Source organism: Lagopus muta, chromosome 5 (genome assembly GCF_023343835.1).
Source record: "Lagopus muta isolate bLagMut1 chromosome 5, bLagMut1 primary, whole genome shotgun sequence".
NCBI classification, from domain to species: domain Eukaryota; kingdom Metazoa; phylum Chordata; class Aves; order Galliformes; family Phasianidae; genus Lagopus; species Lagopus muta.
In genome coordinates, this window is record NC_064437.1 from 18,591,037 (window position 1) to 18,614,125 (window position 23,089).

Below are 23,089 nucleotides of genomic sequence, written 5' to 3' on the forward strand. Positions count from 1 at the left end.
GAGGTCATCACTCTGTACTTAACACGTTATGGAGATTCATAGGTATTTGCCATCTCAAACAAGTACAGTTAATGCATGCTTCAATTAAAGCATATCTTCAAAGTGCGAATAAATGATAATAAAGAATAAAACACCCTAGTACTTTCACATTTGCAAATGCCAGACTGAATGATTCTTAAGTCTGATGAAGCTGGACTTTGGTGTGCAAGTTTTGGCTTGCCTGAGCTACACTGAGTGAAGTGGAACTGTCTCGGGCACCATATAAAATATATGATATAGTTGATTATACGTCAAGTAACAACTTAAAAAAACTATTTTTTATTAAACAACAACAACAAAAAAAAAGACCAAGAAAAACAAAGAGCTGGTAGGGTATTTAACCACTGTGCATGTTTTTCCTCTGGTGAAATAGGTCTTATAAAAGTCTAGTAAAGAGAAGTTATCAGTTTTTTTCCTTGAGTTGAATGTCTGATTCCAACTCTATATATTAAATTTAACATAAGTATTCTGGATATTTCTTCCACAGCGAATGTGTTAACTTACTAAATTACTTCATGAAATAATTATTAAACTAGAGCTTGTGTTAAATAAGAAAACTTGTATATGCGCTCAATAGAAAGAAAATGCCTGTCTTCACAGACACATACACATGTTTAGTATGTTGAAATATTGTTATTGGTAATCACTGTGCCACTGCATGGCAAAATACACGAGTTTCAGTTTGACTGTGTGTGGTAGATACGAGAGAAGGATTTAACGCTACACTGCCCTCCTCTCCACAGCATTCCTTTGTCCGTGCTCAAGCTACACACAATTGACTCACCAAAGAATATTGCTTAAATAACGTAATGTTAAAAGTGTATGGTCTTGTGGGTCCATGTTACTAGCTGTCCAGGGTTGCGTGTAGCCTGCATGCTGGATGTGCTTGTTATAAATGATATCTTACTCAAAATGCTACATATATGATGTATTACTCAAAAGGAAAACATTGTCAATTGTTTGATGTTATGGTTCCTTTTCTCTGTTTGGTGCTCATTGAATGTTTTCAATAGATGTGAAGTATGTAACTGGGCACTTTATATGATGAACACAGAACTATGTACGTGAACACACATAGCCTTATTATAATTATGAAACCTTATTTTTCTTTTGATCGTTGAATAAATGTCTTTCTCAACTGACGTTAAACAATTTTGATAGACTATAGGAATAATACTTGGCAGCAGGAAATTTAGCTGATCATCCATTATGGAGAGAAAGTAGACCCAGGGATATTTTATTTACTGCCTACATTCTTTAGAAACTCTAAAATACATTCTAATAATTCTCCTGTAGTCAATGCCCAATTATTCACTCCTAATTTATCCAAAGAATATACTCTGAATCTGAAAGCTGATCACAACTGTAAGCCTTGTCTGCATGCATTACACTGATGAATAGGGACAATAATTACTGTCAGTGGTGGCCAAAACAAACAGGTATTTGTAATCCAAGACATGTTAATTTCTGCTCAAGAGTTGATGTCAGTTGGGAGACAAGTGTTTTCATTTTAGTTAATATGTTGTAAGCATTTAGATACGTTGCTCCCCTGTTGACTCTGTTGACTAAGGGATTTTAACAACCTTTTCCCCCAAAGATCAGTTTATTAGACTGACTCCTTTTAGTTTTATTCAAAAATAGAAAAGCCTTAGCTTATTCAAACCTTTCAAATCTTTACAAAGAAAAAAAAAAAAAAAATAGTCCCAAGACATACAGAAGCAAGTACCAGGGAAGTTCTGCAGAAGAAATGTAATATTATTTGAAATTAAATGATGACATTAAAAAAAAAAAAATGCTAGCTTTGGTTTTCCTTCCATAAAATATCAACAAAATGATTTTAGCCTGATCTGGTCTGGAACATAGCGCATGGAGATCTGTATAACTAAACACACAGACAGACAGTTTTACGAGGGGCTCATTAGCAGAACAGACTTTATGTACTGCCATGTAACTGTCATGCCCCTACATATAATGTGATGTAATGTAATATGAGCTTGTAATTAACTTCACACATCTTCAACTGGATATCAGATGCAATGGATGTGGGATCCTGTATAGGAGCTGTTAGGTCAGGGCCTGAACCAGTCATTCAGCACCTGGTGAAGGGGTGCAGCCAGACCAGGGAGCACAGGTGGAAGCAAATCACCTGTGTGACTGGAATGGTCCACCCCTCCCAAACCTCTTTTAAGGGCTGGCAGCTGTAAGGGAAGCACCTCTGCTTGTCTCTTTTGGAGTGTTCAGCGAGCTCTGATCCTTAGGTAGGGGGTAAGTGTTTCTTTCTTTATTACTGGATTATAACTGCTGTGTTTCTTAGTTGATCCAAAATGAGTTTAAAGCAGCTATGTCTATTACTGCCTATCCTTACAGAGCCCCTTTAAACCAAGTTCTTGAACCCGTGGATCTATGTACTTCATAACATAATTTTCAGTCAGACACAATAAATAGTAACAGTAAATAAAGTTATTGTTCATTAAGGAAAATTTCTGTCCTAAAATTAACTCAAAGCATGTATCTGAGAACAATTCAATAACTTTTTAATGCTGGTTTCTTGAGCAGTTGGCAAGAATAGTCACTCAGGTCACACACAGTTAACTGAGAGCATACTAACTGTTCAGAGCCAAGTTCAATTAAGACATAAAAACCACCTTTTACAAAAGATTTCCACCTCATAGTGAAAGTATGAGAACAATTTTATTACAAGTATTTGGAATATGTATGACAATGCATACAGCTGCTGACCCTCAGAGGTCTAATCTGAGAGGCTGTCTTGCCATTAGTGAATTGATTAACATACAGTTGTGAGAACTGTCTACAGTGGCAAATGGTTTCTGAATGATTTTCATATTTCTGAGGAAAATGCCAACATCAATTTTATTCCTGTTGATGTTATTAGCTGCTACCAGTGGATCTGGCTAAAATAATTTTGTGGCCACATCTTATTAGAATATGACATTTCTAGCAGAAGAATTTCTTGACTCCAACTTACTCAGATCTCCCATCTCTTTTTAAATGTGACATTTGAAGGTACTCAGCATCAACTGAAATCATAAATATACATAGGAGGAAAAAACAGATACAACTGAGCACAAATTGCTATCTCATTTTAAATAATTAGTTTAATGCTATTGAGAATGTTGGTTATTCAGATACCAGTGTGATAGCTGCCTTCAAATACTTGACATAAATGATTGCATAGAAAAAACTAATGCGCTCCTGCAACCTTTCTTCCTCATGTCTAGAACAAAGTACGCCATTTAGCTGTAATTAAATGCTCCCTGGGTAACTTGTATTCAGCACAACCACTAATGTGCAATAAATCTTTTCATACATGACTGATTACTCACCTCATCAACTTGAGGATCTTGAGCCTGAGCAGCATTAGGCACTGGGGAATCGCAGTCTGGACTATAATGCTCGCAATAGTCATATGCAGCTCTGGGGTCAGCTATAATCAACAACTGCTGGATCTCACCCTGTAGGAAAGCATATGTAGGTTAGGCAACATTTGTTTCCATTATTTAAAACTCATCAAAAGCTCTCATTTAAAAAACAGAACAAGGCACAGAGTATATATATTAGATATTGCATGTTATCACATATGTTATCTACTTAATTTCTGCTTCCAAATGGCATCTTAACTATTTTTCACAAGACAAATGGTTAGGTGTGAAATTCTGGCTGAACACACTGTCTGCCTCTGAAAGGAGAGGGTGGGAAGGTATAACTCCTGCTTTGTCATTTTCATGCTGTTGTTTACTTTTTCACTGGGAACCAGTCTAAATTCCTAAGATTTAATTCAGGGCACTTCCTACTACCAGCATGCAGCTCAGCATGCAAGTGATCAACAGTATAATTGTGAGAGTTTGCATCACATCTGAACTCTTGACAAGAAGGAAAACAATAAAATGAGTTGCACAAGAGGAACGCTTCTTGGAATAAAAAACAAATAGACAAACACTATGTGAATACACAGTATAGAATATATAGAAACAAACTTTATATATCACATATAAAAACAACATTGCACTAAAGAGACATACTATTCTGGATAATAAAAATGTCTTTGAGATCCCCTACAGTCATCACGTATGTTTATCATTTTCTACAGAAAGCTGGCTGATATTCAGTGTATTTCTCAACATAACAGTAGTTATGTTGCAGTGTTTAGTAAATTCCAAACATTTCTATTATGAGTTTCCTCATTCAGGAGCTTCTCATGCTGTCATAAATATAAGGTTGTTGAAAATTGGCACATGTTCTAGGTCAAAGCCCATTAACTTCAACTGCCCACTGAATTTCCACAGAAGGAAGGGTTTTTTTATCCTTCTATGTATTTCTAACATTACTTTTGGTTTTACCAGTGAAGGGTAAAGGAATAACTTTGTCGGTATACCTCTGCATGCAGAGTTGTTTCATGCAGAGAAATTATTGTAAGTGGTGAACTAGGAACTCAAAAAATTCGCCATCACCTCAATATTTCCAAAATTTCTTTAAGCATTTCAGAATAGTAGCCTTCAACAAATAATAAAACTTGGGGAATAGTTTCAGATAGTAAAGAATAGTTCCGAATCCTCCTTCTTTTCCAAAAGAGAAATTACAGAAACTAGCAAACAAACCACTAACTGAAATAATCAAAATCCTCTCTCTTCTTTTCCTAATTCTATAATAATTTACCAACATATTTAACATGAAATATGAAATATTTAATTGCTTAGCATATAGCAGCTATATATTAAAAATCTGATTGTTACAATAGTGTCAACTTCTTCTCCTTTATAGACTTACTTGTATCTCGGATGAATTTAGAGCTGGGATGTACTTTTTTAAGCTTCTAGAAATGCTATAGTGCAGTAGTCTGCTTCAATCAGTGGTTTTGAACTGTCCCTTTTTTTTTTTTTTTTCCCCTCATCTGATGCTTCCTTTTTTGGACACTGACCTACATACCCTGCTGTACTTCCAGAGAAATTATCCAGTTGATTATATATGTAACTCCTTCAGGGATACAACTGGATACTTTGAACAGTTTTGTACAGTCAGTGTCAGCCTTCTTATGCATTCCTTTTCTCTACCACAGGGTGTTTCTAAAGTGCTCTGCCCTTCTTCTTTCAGTAGCCAAATTAAAGCTAAGACAAGCAATGGAATAAGTTAGAAAAAATTAGCAACTGAAAGACAAAAGAGATAAATCTTTGAACAAGAATTAGAGTAAGTTGCTATCAGCTCCTGTCCTCTGCTGAGTTCAGAGTATTGTCTTCCTCATGTGTGCTCATACATGGCTTTCTCAGTTGTCCATATAGATCAATAAAGAGTACATGGTGTGCCAGCCATGTAAGTAGTGTAAGAACTGCTCTTAAAACTGCTGTCTTTTTATTACAATGAGCTTAGAGAACCCAACTGGGGGAAGATGGCTAGCATTCTGTTGGAAGCTTGCTTTGTGCTGATCTTGAATGCCATGGAATTTTGGCACTTGTTCTTGTTGGATGTGTGTTTGCAAGAAGCACTCAGCATGCTGTTACCACTTGGCTTAGATGTCCCTAATTGCTAAAAGCTGTTCCCAATCCATTGACTGTACTTCTCAGCCCTGCCTGTCCGCTTGTCATGGGTTCATATAGAAGGAGGCTCTCAGAACTCTTGCACAATATACGCAAAATGCTACTGGCCATTCATGTGTGATAGGTTTACAGAGAAACTAATTTATTTTCCATTTCGCATCTCAAATGTTAATTTTCCTATTTTCCTTCAACATCTCATACAAAAATACTGTTTTTCTTATAAATTATTTTGCCTTCATTTTCTTGCCTTTGCTAATTCAATAGCTTCTTTCAGTATTTACGTGATGCGTTGACAATGTTCTTTCACTAGTTAACAAAGAACTTTCATTTCAGATTGACTGAAACATCTCAGCACACAATTCCACAAATTACTGCAGATTTCACTATTGTGACTTAGTCATGATGTAGTCACATCAATTTTTGACAATTCCACACACTTTCTCTTTGAGAATTTTTCACAGAATTATTTCAGTCTTAAAGTGTGTCCTTCAATTCAACCTTTTGAAATTTTGACTCCAAGATGGAATGTTATAGTTGTTTATGCAGGAACCACAGATATTTAATCTGGCTATACTCTAAGGCCTAGACTCATGAATTTGGGGCACTTAATGATCTACCTGCACAAGTCCAACAACTTTAAATGAAAATATATATAAATGGAAATATGGGTTAACAACAGTACTGATTGTTAACCTGTAACTTAACACTGAGATATCTAAATATATATGCATGTAGGCATAATGTTATTCCAATATAAAAACTTGCAGGATGAAAGGAAGTCTCACTTGAATTATGAGAGTAAGAGAGGGAAAACAGAAATGGGAAAAAGCATAAGAGAATAAATTACACCTGAACATCCTTAAAGAACCTAACAGTACTCTGAAAAGTGTATAAAGAAAAAAAAAGTGCACAAAAGGTAGCTGTCTCTATAGATTAGTTCAATTTCCTTTCCTACAAAACTGTAATGGCAACCTTTGCTGGGCAGGACTGGTCAATCAGTTTCCTACACTCCCTCATCATGGGCCTTCCCAGAAAAGGAAATCTCCCCAGCTTCTAACATGTGTCATGTAATGACACACAAGCTGACAGCATATGTGTACTGAAAAAAAAAAAATCCACTGCAATGAGCTCGGTTGAGTAAATCAAAATTCTATCATCAGAAACAATCTATTACGATCTAATTTATAAAAAGAAAAAATACTTATCAGTCAGATGTCACATAATGTAGTGAGACAAGACTTTCAAATTCCTTTGTATTTTTCACTAAGTTTTAACAAATCCAAGTGAAGTATATTGAAATAAGCAGAGGAAGCTAATTTCACCTCAGTACAGAAAGGACATTGAGGTGCTGGAGAAGGTCCAAAGAAAAAGGACAACAAGGCTTGTGAAGGGCTTGGAGAATATGCCCTACAGTGAGAGGCTGAGGGAACTGGGGCTGTTTTGTCTGGGGAAGAGGAGGCAGAGGGGGAGATCTTATTACTCTCTTCCGATATCTGAATAGTGCTTACAGTGAGAGCGGGGTTGGTTTCTTTTCACTGGTGACAGGACAAGGGGAAATGGCCTCAAGTTGCACCAGGGGAAGTTTAGGTTGGATATCAGGAAAAAATTTATGGAAAGGGTTGTTGAGCACTGGAACAGGCTCCTCAGGGAGGTGGTTGAGTCACCATCCCTGGATGTGTTTCAAAACCATTTGGATGTGGTACTCAGGGTCATGATTTAGTGGAAGGTTGTTAGAGTTAGGGTAGTATTGTTAAGTCTTGGATGAACTCAGTGATCTTTCAGGTTTTTTCCAACCTGAGTGATTCTATGATTCCCAAACACAGTAAAGTTACTGATTCTTTTGAGAATAACTAGTGTGAGTGTAAGATACTGAACCTGCACTTGCTATGCACAATGGGAATTGAGGTGCTATCTGAATTTCCACCATATTTTGATGTCAGTGATAAGCAGGTGGTAGTAGAAGGCGGAAGTAGGCAACTTGTGGTGGGGTATCAGAAAACTACACACGGCAATGTTTCCGTGTTACTACTTGTAACGATGTGTGTAATTCAGTTTGTCCAGAAAAGTGCTGCTAGCCTATTTAGCTCTCAGTATGTGCTGCCTTAAAACATAATATATTTTTAATCCTAGAAAATAATTAATGTATCTTATGCACTGTTTATCAGATAGTTGCATAACGTACATGAAAAAGCTGAGATCTCTGCTGTAATTGCTCATAGATACAGGAGAAGGTTTAGCAAAATATTTAAGCATAATAATAGTGATATAGTAAGTATACAAGCACCTTTTGTAACCAAAATGGGTTAATTTGAAGACATTTTATTTGGATAATAAATACTTAAGTGAAAGAATAAAGAATAAATTAAGAATAAAAACAGTACAACCCAGTGCGTAATTGAGTAGCCCATTAAGATATGGAAAATAAATAGTTAAAGTCTATGAATGTTTCAGCTCCCCTGCTTTGGGAATGTGCACATAACTAAAAGCACAGGCTCTTGAATCAGCCTCATGGTTATATGAAATAAGCTGCCAGAGAATCATAACATAACTTGCCCATCAGTTATGCCTAGCATGCAAACATGATACAGAAGGATTACTTCTGTGGCATTACTGTAAAGGGGACTGTATCAAACAAGCTACTCTGCAAAATCCTCCAAGACTGTCAAAAGGAGTTAATTAGATGTGAGGAAATGTTTGCTTTTTTAGAGTGTCTTTGTAGCATGCCAAAGTAATTGTGAAGAACAAGACTAAAGAGCAACAGAGATAGAATACACTCAAATTAGTTGAATGTCTGCCTATTGGAACAGTGGGACACTTATTCAGATTTGTTTTTCTATGACAAGAAACAGCTTCGCTTAGAATAGGAAGCGTGTGATTAATTCAGTTGCTGAAAATTCCTCTGTGAATCTCAGGCGCTCTACACTGATACTGCAGAATAAGGTTTGTGTATTTGTGTTTCTAGATGTGGTTGAAAAAGCACACCTCACTGAGTAGTAATATAATCCATAGCTTCTTCAGACTTGAAAACACAAAAAAATACCAAGTTGTCTAATACAAAATGAAATGGAGACACAGTCTGTAGGAAAGCAATAGACTGCCAAGTTCTCTTCCCAGTTTGAAGGACTAAATTTCTCTTGATGTAATTTCTGCTGAAGTTAGTTTCATGATTGTAATCTCTATATCTGATTCTAATTTATCAGAACTTCTGCTAGGTTCTACAGAAATAGTAGAATAAGGAAAACACTGAATTAGTTACCGTGTCTGGTTTTTCTCGATGTAAATCATTGAGGGCCTCAGATGTAAGGAACAAATATTATATCATTTTAAGCAAAAAGTGCTTATGGCTCCATATTATCTTAATTATGTCAAAATCTTATCAAAAAATCTTAAATATTATATCGTATTGAAACATTGAGGCAAATTCTTTTTTCTTTAAACTAAGTGATATTACTTGTGCTTTCTAAACATGGTACATTACAGAAGTACAGCCATAAGGTAATCTGTTTGCCAACTATCTTTTGTTTAAAAAAAATCTCCGATCCTACCAGCTTTGTTTAAAATAAATAAATAAATTATACATTTGTCTTTTTAACAATACTGTAAAGGGAATCATCCTATATGAAGAAAGTAAAGCTAAATCTAGTGTTTTTTTTCTCCCCCAGTATTAAAATTTTTGCAGTTCTAAAAGAACCTCAGACAGCTCAGTTTTACGGACAGATGTTGGTCATATCTCTTTCTCAAGAAGCTTAAAATAACTCTGCAGAGTGAAAGTGAACTTTTTCCAAGGAATATCAAGAACATACCCCTTAAGAGGCTCTACAGGACCTTCCCTGCTCGGTCTACAGGGGTAAACTTCGCATATGATTGAAAACTTTTTTCATACTTTTTAAAAGCTCGTCCACTTTGTGGTTGTACAAGTAGCAGTCTACGTAACAGTGTGACTGCACCCGAGCTGAGAACTCAAGCTGCAGTTTCTTACTGTAAAACAATGGGCTTTCTAGGATTATTTCATTATGACAAGTATGTAATGAAGGAATTACTTCAATGTCTAATTTATACATTAAAATATTAGAAAGACTCCTCACTTATTAACAAAGCAATATACTTCAGAGTAATATTCTGAGGAAAACATACATTTATATAGATAATTAACTTTTAAATATGACTAGGTAAATGCAGATAAGTATATAACAAAACCAGTGATAGGCTGAAGAGAACATCATCAATATTTTTCTTTTTCATGTAATGGCTAAAACCTAGGAATTCCAGGGTGAACTATTCAGTAAATAAATAAAAACCCTAACCTGTATGTATATGACAAATTCCTTTAATTAGTTAAGTGACAGTTCAACTACAGACTAAAAAGAATAGAAGTCTAGACAACCTGGATATTATTGCTACTGAAGTTAGGAAACCTGCTGCAGAATTCATTTAATCTTCCAAAGATTTGAAAGATTGAAGAATTCCAGGTGCCTTTTATATAATATTCCATAATCCAGGCCCATTTCATGATATAGCTAGAGAAAGACATTGAGAGTCTGCCAGGCTGCAGCACTGTAAAAGCAATACACTGTGAAAGAAGAATTCTGTACTGGCCAAAGTTTCCATAGAAATCAGTGTCTTCCTGATTCTTAGAAAGCCTATAGTTACAGTAATATATATTCAGCTAAGTTAAGGGAAGGGTTTATATGTTAGTTTATAATTTTTAACCTTCAAAACATAGATATTCACAGATCAAAGGCTACTGCAACTTTTGGCTGAGAAATTGTTATGCCTGTATATAAAGCACGTGTATGTAACACACACACACACACACACACAGAGTATGTGACCACTGCTTAACGCTACACAGATATACTCTCTCAACAAGAAAAAGGAAAAATGTGTCTGAAGATTTGGAAAGGACATCCTATCTTCTGGAGGAAAGATCTGCTAATCTTTTAGGTTGTCCTTCATTTTTAAAACCTCATTTACAGCTGTTCACTTTTTGAACCCATCTTTTTAACGTTAAAGCTAATTACAAACAATTCAGTTAAATGACAATTTCTTTGCTTGTTGGGAACATCTTGAAAAGGAATTTGAACTCCCTCAGATCTGCTTTCAGAAATAAGGAAGACAAAATTGCTTTTCTTGCTCATGTGTAAGATTGGAAAAACTATTAAGAAAAATCACCAAGTCACCATTTCTTCAGAGAAGGAAAAAGACGAATAAACAAGCGAAAACAAATGAGCTAAAAAATAAGTTTTTTGGGAAAAAGCTTTTTTTACTATTATTATTAAATGCCCCTGAAATGGAAAAACCTGTTGCTCTGCTTTTTTGCTATTGCTTTGCTTTTTGGCCCGGTATAGAAAGTTGGCCAGTTCTCTGGTGTTGATAGCTGGAAGGTTGCTTCTAAATAATTCTGCCTGGAAGTGATTGCATTTTTTGATCCACTTATGTTGAAAATTACTGTTCTGCCTGACTGACATTAAGCATTTAGTTGGTTACTTGCATCACTTTTAATAATTGCAACATGAGAATCACTTTGGCTATGTCTACACTAGCTGGAAGTGCAGCCCAGCAGGCCAGTGTAAAACAGCAGACACTGACTTTTTTTTTTTTTTTTAATATACTGCATGCCTTTGGGGAAGCTTTATTCAGGGCTAGCTTCTCCACTCTACTTGAGCTGTACAGCAAGTTTGGTCAGCTAGTTTAAACTATTCATGCTTCTACTTCTACCTACTGTACACTGATGAATGGTCTTCTCTTGTGTACTTGGACTTGCCGTTCTTAGAAACATGCTAGGGATAGTTGCTTGTCTGAAAGGGCCTGTAAGTTCAATCACTTTGGTGTCAAGGTACTATCACTGTGCCTTCAAATGCTTGCTCAGTTTGTGAAAGGACTCTTATGCTGTACAGATGTATATAAACATGTTTTTTCTAAGAAATCAGGTGAATGCCTAGCATCAAAATCAACACCCTTTATTAAGGATTAGAGCAAGTATTTAGTCCTGTAGACTGTGTGTAGTTAAAATTTTCATGACTTTTAAATAAGAGTTTTATACACATAAGGTTTTAGCTTGTTATACTCATTTACAGTATGATACCTAAAATATTCTTTGTATCAGTCTGACACCTGGGGAGTTTTGAAGGAGAAAGTCCCTTTAGGGAAACATCTGCATAATGACTGTGTTAGTTAGTAACTTATTATAAAACACATGTTGTATTGTTCGCACCAACAGTGCTAAATGAGGAGTGACAAATCCTTTAAGCTGGCAAAGAATAAAAAGATTCCTGCTTTTTATCAACTATTTAAGCCATAAACATACTTCAATGGACATAGTAAAATAACTTAATAATTTTTAACTAGGTGCCATGTACCAACATCTGATCAATTTCTTCCAGCCTCCCCTGGAAGAAGTAATTATTTTTCCCAAAAATGCAATCAAATTAGAAAATACAATCAAGTTAATGGTAATATTAAGTGATACTAACTTCTGACTCATGCACATATTCAAGGATTGAAAGAAATTTAGATATACTCTCTAAGGAAACAGGAACGTATGATGTATGTAATTGGTTACAGCACTGCTTCTGACTGCACTGAAGTGCTTACAAAGGGAGCTAATTCCCTTAATGATGTAACTACTTTTTCCTGCAGTTATACAGTGCTGTATGAATGGAGTTCAGGAACAGAAGAAACCCTTCCTTGCATCTTATACTAGTAGGTCACTGAAGTCTAAGATTACATTATTTATTTACAGGTCCATTGTGTAAACATTTTGAATTTCCATTCAGTTTTAAGAGACTGAAGGGTATTACACAGTTCCTGTGATCAAATCCTTGGTATGACAAAAAAAAAAAAAGCATAAAAAACAAAAACCCAAAACATTATTACTCAAGATAAAACAGTCTCTCTGTTTTAGTGTAAACCTGACATTCTGAGCTGCGAATTCCAACGGGTGACTGAATGCTTATTTCTTTTTTATGTAGTTGCTGCACTTAAGCTAATATAGGCATCAAATGCCATGCGGAATGTCTGTCCTATGCAGTTTTAAGTCTTAAACACTTAAATCTAATGTTGCTGCTGAATAAACTAATTTCATAATTTCCTGCAAGTATGATGAGACGTAGCTTTTTTCATGTTTATTCAGTGTCTGCTCTGGCCTTGAGATACAGCAGGGTTCGCAACACAGAAATACCACCAAGCAGGTCCACGGAACCACTAGACATCATCCTGTGCTGCTATTGTTATTATGAATGAGCTAAATAGAGCATTTAAGACACAACTAGGAGACTCAAGAAGGAAACAGATTGCAGAAGAGATCTCCAAACTTCAGAAACTTAGAGGGGTGGATAAAGTCATGTTGATGAAACAAAGGAATACTATCTGCGTAGGAAGCAGAAAAACGTGGTGAACTCAGAAAGAACTAGGTTATATTCTGCTTTGCCAACAGTTGAAGAACACGTATCAGTAAAACTTTATATGACACAGTATTTTGTTTTTATGTTGAGGGATGTTTCAAATGCGTACTTTCAATGCATACTTTTCTAGCTAAAGATTCAAATAACTGTGAACGTTTGTATAAATATACTAATTCCGTCTCTGCAGTAAAATATCACAAAAGAAATAACTGTAAACTGCTATTTTAAGCAATAAGTAAGAAAGTAAGTAAGAAAGAAACTTCAGACCAAATCTTAACCTCCAGCATCTACAAGGACAGCAAGAATGTAACCGGTTTATCTGAGAAAAGGGGTGCAATCAAGTATATAAGCAAACCTAACTAGGAAGGAGAATGGAAATCTACAGTGATGTTGCAAATGGTAGGCATGTTGCTGTTCTCAGCGCTGAATACTGAGATTCAGCTGGTAAACCAGAATTACTGTACATGGCACTATTTATGGTGTGAGTCCAAAGCCGGTTTATTTCTTAGTGGGTCTTAAATGGAATGGATGGATTTTTCAAGTCAGTGTGGAAGATGATAAATAAAAATTTTAGAGGATCACTAGCTTCCTTTATTACTCTTGATCACATATAATCTCAGACAAAAAATCCCTTGGAGAAAAGTATTTGTATTTAAGTCACTGCCACAGATTGTTGCAAGTTGACTATACACATAAGTTTCAATTCAAGAAAAAATGTAGCAGTTACTTTTGGGATTTCTTCAACTTTAAAAGGAAAGTGATGTGCAAACTTTACTAGTGACTCCAGGTAAATTAGGCTGTAAATACAAGATGTGTACCATAACAATTGACCCACTAAGTCAGCCCAGAAATTCTCCAAATCAGAATGCTCAATGTTTTGTCTTATAAAGTATGTCTGAAGGAAACAACGTCACAATGTTACACTTAAAATTAACATTTTCTTTTGCATCATATATGCAACTTCTTAAGCGTGCATGCTACTTAAAGCTAGGACTTATTCTCTGGCTGTTTAAGCAGCACAGATGTTCAGTACATGAACTAAGTTAACTACTGATCTGTATTTTCTTATTGTTCAGTTTTAATTTGCACTTGACAGTTTTCACAGTTGCATAAGTGCATTATAAAAGAAACTCTACAGTGCAGACTTAGAGAAGCTGCATTATTAGCCCACAAAAATAATCGTTGACATAAGAATTCTACCTGAAAAGGCCTCATGATTGGCAGCCACATACTTCCTTAGAGGCATTTTACCCTTCCTATATGTATTTCTTGGCCAGTAAATGATGGAAACATATACGTCCTTATTGCCAAAGTATGTTCCAGTTACTGGAAAGATTAATAAGTGGGATAAGCAATGTAAGAGATCCACGTTATGTAGAAGACTTTCCAGGTCTTTCCACCCATCTCTCAAACACTGTTAACCTGCACAAATATCAGTAACTGCTTAGGAGAGGCAGAACTGAAATAATATCATCTAATTTTATCATAATACTCAGCTTTGCCAGAAATTCTCACAAATATTTCAGGTATCTCAATAGTAGGCAGGAATACAATAAAAGCAAGCCCTTTCCAGAAGCCATTTCAGCTAAAGAACAGAGAAATGCACTGTAACTTCTAACAATAGAGACACTTCTGTTTCTCTTGTTTTTCATCGCAACCTATTCTAACATGTTCATAAATGAGTTTCAACATTTTATCAACTTTTCCCATATAAAAATTATTCTAATCTGAATTAAATCCTTTTCTCAAAACTAAATAGCTCAATTTTCTTAAAAGTAGATTAGAAAACCAGTGGAATTGAATATTGATTTTTTTTACCTCAAATACTTCTTCATCCAGAATCCTGGTTCCGAAGACAGTGATGCCATTAGTGTCCACAATTGGTTTGTCACTTCTTTCCAGTGGTTTTGTCGTTTTTTTGTTGCAGTCAACAATCATTGTAACACTTTTCTTCTCCACACTAATGGCTACTCGATGCCACCTATTAAAACATAATTCTACTCTAAGTCCTGTTTTGGAGAGTACGTCAATGTATTTATATCAAAGCAGCTTACTGCACTTAGTGCACTGATAAAAAGTTGTACCTAAAATGTTAAATGTCTATTTCCTTCACACGTGCAAATGTATTGTGTTTTGTCTATCCACTGTGTAACTTAGGTTCTTTTGTACAAAGGAATCTGATGCAGAGCCCATATTAGGTCATGATCCTATGTTAGATGAAATTCTCTGAAGCTTTTGCCCAGTGAACTTAAATTAGAAGTGCACTGTTTACATTTTATCAGAGTAGGCTAATTTGATTTTCTAAATTACTTAAATGACTCATGCAAAAGGCTCATTCAGAGTAGCTCTTAGCTACTATATTTTACTATCTGTTCTTGATGATCAATCCCAAAAATTTTATAACATTCTTTTGCCTTTCTGTTCCAACATAGTAGTTTTTCCAGCTACAACTACTGGAAATGATTGCCAATATTTCTGCAAAAATAGCTTCCCCTACATAAAGCTTCACCAAAAAAGTGAAGCAGTTCAGAATACTGACATGTATTTAAAAGACGTATAGGTACATTTTTAAGAATTTGCCCAATTGTACTATGTTCTTTATGACATGTGAATGGCAGAGCATATTAATTAGTCAGTCTCCCTGCTATGACTATTTAAATATCTAAGATTAAGGCACTTTATAATTTAATGTGGAAAAAAAAAAAAAGCATTTTTGATGCAAAAAGTGTTGAGGCTGTCTGTTTCAGTGAGACAACTTAGACAATGAGCTGCTGTATACAAAGGGGGACACCTCAAGGCTATTGGAATCTGACTGGTAAACAGTATCAGTGAGCCAGAGCTCACTCATGTTTGCTCTGGATCGCAGTTAAATATTATCATTATAAAAGCAAACTGTCCACGAATCCTCAGGCATATTACACTGTTTACACTTCTTCAATATATTTCATTTTGAGATGAAGGCGGCTGCCCTAGATCCTTCCTAAAAGAGCTGAATCAGAATGAAAATTTCAGTCCATTTTTGAAAGCATGCAAAAGCTGAATGAATGGAAAAAATAGCTCACTATGTGACTGACTCCAGTTGGCTTAGAAGTTTTATATGCCCACTGCAGAAAACTGTACCAAACTATTCTCATTTTGACTTTTCTTTTTATCAGATTCTAAAGACTTTAGGTGAAATTTTGAGAGCCATGTTCAGGTTTCATGGTAAAATTTCATTGTGTGGCAACTCAAGTCATAATAATTGATAATTATTTTTCAAAAATATTTCCTTTATCTTTGTATTAATTTACTAACATATCATTGTAGTTGAATTTACTTGTCACCTTTTCTCTACCAATCTGTTAATTAAACAAAAAGATGTAATCATATTCCATCTTGTGCATTTCTGATGCTTCTGGCAGCTTTTCTTGAACTGTGGCACAATAAGTATTAATTCTCTGAAAGGATATATGTCTTCAAAAGAAACAATAACAAATGCAAAAAGCACTAGAATGGCATTCCTGGAAACAACTGCTTGTCTTCAAAGGGAAGTTAGAGTACAAAGCATTAACACCTGTAGTTAGAATGCATTAAGTGTTTGAAATTAATTCCCTTTAATAACGATGAAGTGTGAATCCTTGCAACATTTCAAATTAATTCTCCATCTGACTTTTCCCTAATTTCCTTATACACAGGCATATCAAAAGATCTTATTCATCCATTGTTTTAGCTCAGGATAGGAAAAAGTATGCATTCTCATGTCAATTTACGTTCAGTTTTCATATCACCTTCAAATGGAGAAGATGATCCTTAAAGTGAGACTATTATTTCAGTCTTCTGAAAAAACGGCAAGATTCTTCTTTAGTTTACTTTTACCATCCATGGCTATTTCCTCACTCACTAATTCCTCACTATGAATTCCTCATAATTCATAGTAATAGAGAAGTTTGGTTTTATTGGTTGCTCTGTACTCCATTTCAGGCTGGAGTTGTGTTCCGTTTCAAAGTTCCTCTGATTTTGTACCACAGCAGTTCAACTATATGGAAATTGTTCATAATTTATTTAATTATTTGCAGTACCTATTTGGAAAGACCATTATACAATGTTCTGTGATTTTTTTTTTTTTTTTTTCCACCTTAAAATTTTGCACTTACTTGCCATCAGCAATGTTGACTGTTCTGAAAAGAGGATAGTCTTCTGGGGCAGGCTTTCCATTTTGGTCTTCAAAGAGGAAGACAGGGGATCTTCCAACTTCAACACCTATTTGTTGAATTCCTTGTTCATTGTAGACAGACAGAAGGAAGGACTGAATGCCCTTTTTAGGTTTTACTGTCATCAATATTGAAAAATCTTCTGGAAAATCTCCATCTGCAAAGAGAACAAAGTATACTGTTACAAATTCTGTAACTACCCTATGGTCATTTTATTTTTTCTCTAAGAGGATCCTATATATAATCTGTTTTTTTATTTGTTTATTCTCCAAAATGAATATAGAGAAAACTACCATAAGAAAATGTTTGCTCTCTTTTGTAACTGTGGTCTTGCTTTAATTATTAACATGTACAACTTAACTTTTTAAATCATTAAAAATGATTTTAAAAACTGATGAGAAAATGCTTAAGGCAGGTGATGTGTACATCTATTCTGGGCATGTGCTCTTCATTCGGGTTATATCCTATCAAAAGAACTTATGAGTTTTATCAGAAAGATAACTAAAGATGACTCTTACTTTGTTCAGTAGTTCCCGTTATCACTGCAGTGACATAATATTTCCAGATTTTGCACACACATTGTGTGAATATAAGTAATATTCCTGCACTGTTCATCTTAAAATGCAAAAAATAAATAACTTTCTAATAGAAAATGAATGTTAAAGTTTATGCATATACAGGTTTTGGACACTCAACTGGAACAGATATCAAAGCCTTCTAAACTACTGAATTTCTTGGTTATTCATGTTGTTCTATTTGGACAATACAAAAAATAATACAAAAAAAATTGGAGGAAAATTGCTAAAAAAAATCTTTGGGTATTTCTGGATGTACATTCCTGTCATTTATACACTCTTTTGTAAAAGATATTTAATAACTGACAAATAATCAGTACGACAAAATTCTCAACAGTTACTTTTACAATTGTACAATGCCTTCCAATCAGTGAAATCAGTGTCTGTTGTTCTCTGGTTGGTGAATATTATTAGATCTATTTTTAAATGATGAATTTATTGATGCTCTCAGCTTTTATCATTAGTTCCCTAGAAGCTAGAAGCTAACCTATACTCTCTGATGAGTCATAGGAATTAGATGGAAGCAAGCATAGGATGGATTACAACTCATTTTGTTTAGCTAAAATGGCATCTCACAACTCAACCTTGGTTTTCACATGTTGTCTTTTCACTATCATTAAGAAAGAAATGAAGAAATTTCATGCTAAGAAAAAGGGACAGACACATCCAAAAATATCTATAAGAATATTCTTTGAAAACGAAGGATTTCTTGTGGTGGGGAGAGGATGTCTGTCTTGCAGGACTTAAAAGGAAGCAATTGTCATAATCACTTCCTAAAAATTGTTTCTAGGCTCTTTACTGAAGTAGAAGGTAGCATGACATTTTCTTGTATTAAGCAAAGTTTTGTGGTAGTTTCTTTTCACATTATCAGTGATCTGTGCTTTTTATTTACTTCTTGCACACAAAAATGTTGCAACAAGCCATTGAAATCAAGCAAACTCATCCAAGTTGTAATGCATAAACTGAAAGCATTAAGAAGAGGAATACTTAAGTTAAGGCTGTCAAAGGCTATAGAAATTTACAAGTCAGCCAACAACATGAGGTAAATATTTGTTCTGGCATTCAAGTAAGAATCAAGTGAACAGTTATTAGTGAAGCTGCCAGATCACCTCTTCATGCTACGATATCATTCATGAGCAAGTGCAAGACAACCCAAGCTCTCTGAGACTCAGGTTTTCATTCAGCACAAAGTGCCTGTGCTGTTCTAAACTCCTTTAAACATCAATGAGTCAAAGTCAGTTTAATCTGTCCAGTTGTATTTAAATGAACATTTAAAGTTTTTTTCTCACAGCACTTGGCTTCAAGGATACACATTGTAAAGCTCAGAATATAAGGATGACAATTACACAGTGCAGCTTCTGCAATTCTTCAGTATAATGGATCATTTTGCACCTTTTAAAGAAAGACTAATCTCCATTCTGACACCCTTACTTACTTGAAATAACAACTACACACAATCATACCGATATCAGTAAGGCATTGTAAATTGTCAAGTGCCATTTGGTGAATAGTACTTTTAAGTGGTGAGCTCTGTTAACTACATGTAACTTTGTTGAAATGTTTTAAAAATTAACAAATTTTATCTTTCTAGTGAATTTTACTTTGATTTTCTACCAAAAATAAAAAAAGTGAATTGATAATTAAAACGAACATGCAAGATATGCTTGAACTGTTTGTAGTTGTTTCCCATATTACTGTAGGAATGCATTATTGCTAGAAAGTAATAAATATTTGACCATTTTATCTTTGCTGATGTCTATATGACTGAAACTTCAAAAGAGAAAAAAGGTATTTTCTTTGCTCACAACTGTGTTCATAGAGGCACTTAATCAAACTGTATGTGATGTATCAAAGTAGGAAAATTAAATGTTTCAGGATTTCTTTTAATATCCTTATAATCGTTTTCCTCAATATGTTTGGGTCAAATGAAGAGTGACAGCAAACTAATGGAGTAAAAGCCCTTCTTCAACGTACAATTATTTTCTTCCAAAATGTGATTATTTCGTTTTAGAGAAATTTGAGAGAAGATGGAATCACATTACTTGCTGTCCACAACTAGCCTTGTTTAGTCCTCCAAATACTCAGATACTCTTAAATAACTTATTGCAATGGCCAATCACAACTCATTTCTACCAGCATAAAAAGAATTGCTTTTAAATGCTCTACTGAATCTAGAGGAAGCATGCCAAAGCCATCAAATAAGCTTTCCTTCAGATAAAATCACGGAAAAACTGGGTAACATGGCTTACAGACTTGTTCTACTGGTGATGCAGAATTTGAAAAGCTTTATCACTGAAACCAATAAAAACAGCTTCATTCCATGGATTAAGAGCACATCCTGTCATTTGTGTGCAGTCACACTTCTAGGGATAACAGAATTACTTTGTGGTATTGACAATGGACTACATGCTGCATTTTTAGATACTGTAAATGGACAGGCAGTAAGATAATTTAACAAAATAATAGCTTTCTGATAATCTTACCTGGGTACAATTGCTTTGTTGGGGCACTGAGCTGTGCAGTTTTTGAAACTCTGTAGGCAACATCTGAGCCTTTTGAATCTCTTCTGTTAGTGCAAAATCCTGCTGTTCTTGATACTCCTTCTGGTGAATTATGAAATTCTAATACTTTTAGCACATCAACTGGTTCAGCTGACAAAGAAAAAAAGAAAGTTACCATCTTATATCTCCACCATTTGCAGACTTTAAGAAAATGCATTTCATTGCAAAAGCACATGTGTAATTATAACAGTAACTGCATCCTGGTTTGATTTACTGCAGACAACTCCTACATCAGAATGCTCTTTTAACGGGATTATTAATTTTTAAATATGTAAAGGTTCATCAAATCTAACAGAAATGTTATGATCAGATATATGAATACCTTGACTCATTGAAAATCAGTTTTCCAAAGGCATGGAAATTTGGTGATTTAAATTTATAACACATTATTTTATTGAGTAACTTAGAACTAATTTCAAAAGTTTCAGAAGCATTCAGCTACTAATCTTGTAGCTGAATCTAGAGTTGCTAACATTAGGAAATATTTTGACTCTTATGAATGCTTTCTCAAATGCCATGTCATAAGGAAGAAGCTTATCTCTTTTCCAATTAGAGAAAAAGAAAACTGTTTTGACTGCAAGGAGTGCACAGACAGAATCATAGAATGGCCAAAGTTTAGGGAATTACTTGTCTTCTACCTACAATAGCACCAGAAAATGGATGTATTTAGATCAATCTTTATTTAACAACTGATTTTCAGAAGGAATATCTTTAGTCAGAAGTCCAAAGAAAGTAAGTTAGTGGAATGGATTATTTTGTCTACTATTTATCAGAATTAAGCCATTCATCAGATCTTTACTTAGAAATTTAGTAAAAGAAAGACCTGTGCTACTTAACCTGCCCTTAAAGAGAAAAGGCACCCAACCATCTTCTCTGACTGTCTTGGTGGCCACCTACTTGACACACTTCAGTTTATCATTATCTTTCCTACACTGGGAATTCAAGGCATGGTCTAATGAGTGCTAAATCAAATAAAGTGAAAAATTTTGTGCCTCAGTCTGCTGTCTGCACTCCTTTTTATGCAGGTCAGTATGTTTTAGGCTTATTTACAGTCATGGTATGCAATTGATGCTTAGCTTTCTGTTTGTGTGAAGCTCTATAGCCTTTCAACAGAGCTGTTACCCTAGACAGTACTGTTGCAAGAGGTTTTTCAGTTTCAGGAGTTTCATTATTTTCAAGCCAAAATTCAAATGGATTGTCTTGTCTTTAGGTGCCAACTACAATGCATTTATGCTTGTTGTCTGACAGTTCAAAATTGTAGATCCAAAGAAATTCAGAGCTAATATTTCACTGAGATCGTTACAAAATTGTTTTGGAATATATCACAGAATTGTAGGGGCTGGAAGGGACTTCTGGAAATTGAGTCCAGCAGGTTGCACAGGTAGAAATCTAGGCAGGTCTTGAACATCTCCAGAGAAGGAGACTCCACAACCTCTCTGGGCAGCCTGTTCCACTGCTCTGTCAGTCTGACAGTAAAGAAGGTATTCCTTGCCTTAATATGGAATTTCCTGTGTTCCAGTTTTTGCTCCTTTCTTCTACTGTTGCTCACCACTGAAAAGAGTCCAATCCCACAGACTTGACTCCCATGCATTTGAGTCTATGAACAGTGATGAGATTGCTTCTCAGCCTTCTCCAAGACTGAAGGGTCCTAGGTCTTTCAGCCTTTCCTCACATGGGATATGCTCCAGGCCCTTTATCATCCTTTGTTGTCCTCTGCTGAAATTTTTCAAAGAGACCGCTGTCTTCTTTAGAACTGGGGAGCCCAGAACTGGAAACAGCATTCCAGATGTGTCCTCACCAGGGCAAAGTAGAGGGGAGAGGATCGATTCCCTCAAACTGCTGACCATGCTCTTTTTAATGTACCCCAGGATACCACTGGCCTTCTTAGCCACAAGGACACACTGCTGGCTCATGGCCAACCTGCTGATCACCAGGACAACCAGATCCTTCTCTGCGGAGCTCCTTTCCAGGTCAGGCCCTAACCTGTACTGATGCATGCAGTTATTTTTCCCCAGATGCAAGACTACTATTTCTCTTGTTGAAACTCATTGGCTTTCTCTCTGCCCAACTCTCCAGTCTGTCTACATCTTGTTAAATGCCTGCATGTCCTTCTGGTTGCCAGCCACTCCTCCCAGCTTTGTAAAAGACCAGACCCAGCACCGACCATTGGGGAACACTGCTAATTATAGGTTTCCAACCAGACTCTGTGCCACTGACTCTGTAAGTAAATAATAATAATAATAATAATAATAATAAAATCTTTAATCAATGGAAGTTCACCTCAGAAAAAGGGCCAAGTACTGAATAAGCAAGCAGTGACAGAATATAGTTTGCCTACTGCACATGTTTTCTGCTGAAGAAAAAATCAGGTGTTGATTCTCATACACCCTACAGACAATGGCTTCCCTGAGACATATACTTTAATGGAAACATGATTTTAACTGGTCATTTCTCCACTAGGACTTTTCTGCAGCTTTCTTGTTGACAAACTCATAACCACCACAGCTGGAAAAACAAAATCTTACATGACTATCAAAGCTGAGTAATGTATTTGGGAAATACGACCTTTCTACATATCCTTGAAATGCACTGCAGCATTGACTATTGCTAATTTACTCTCTGTATGCACTTTATAAGTTGATAAATACTAACTTAAGCCCTCAAATTCATTGTGTATGCATATTCAACTATTTAAAGGATTGCTTTCATGCAACAAATGAAAGTGTGAAAACATAGGCAAGGTGGTACTCTAATTAGAGTTCCTCTTGGACA

The 23,089-nt window shown here is 35.4% G+C and overlaps 1 protein-coding gene and 1 long non-coding RNA gene across 5 annotated transcripts in view; one reads left to right on the forward strand and one right to left on the reverse strand.

Moving 5' to 3' along the window:
• COL11A1 (collagen type XI alpha 1 chain) overlaps positions 1 to 23,089 on the reverse strand; it is a 203,138-nt gene that overhangs the window by 93,723 nt on the left and 86,326 nt on the right. For all 4 annotated transcript variants that reach the window (XM_048945451.1, XM_048945453.1, XM_048945452.1 and 1 more), the window contains 4 exons: positions 20,240 to 20,407; positions 17,125 to 17,338; positions 14,810 to 14,972; positions 3,384 to 3,512 (listed from right to left, as the gene is read on the reverse strand). In XM_048945451.1, the coding sequence (XP_048801408.1) occupies positions 3,384 to 3,512; positions 14,810 to 14,972; positions 17,125 to 17,338; positions 20,240 to 20,407 (674 nt within the window). The remainder of the gene's footprint in view (positions 1 to 3,383; positions 3,513 to 14,809; positions 14,973 to 17,124; positions 17,339 to 20,239; positions 20,408 to 23,089) is intronic.
• LOC125693477 (uncharacterized) lies at positions 2,243 to 13,569 on the forward strand. Its single transcript, XR_007377118.1, has 2 exons — positions 2,243 to 2,304; positions 12,721 to 13,569. It is a non-coding gene; the product is annotated as an uncharacterized LOC125693477 (long non-coding RNA).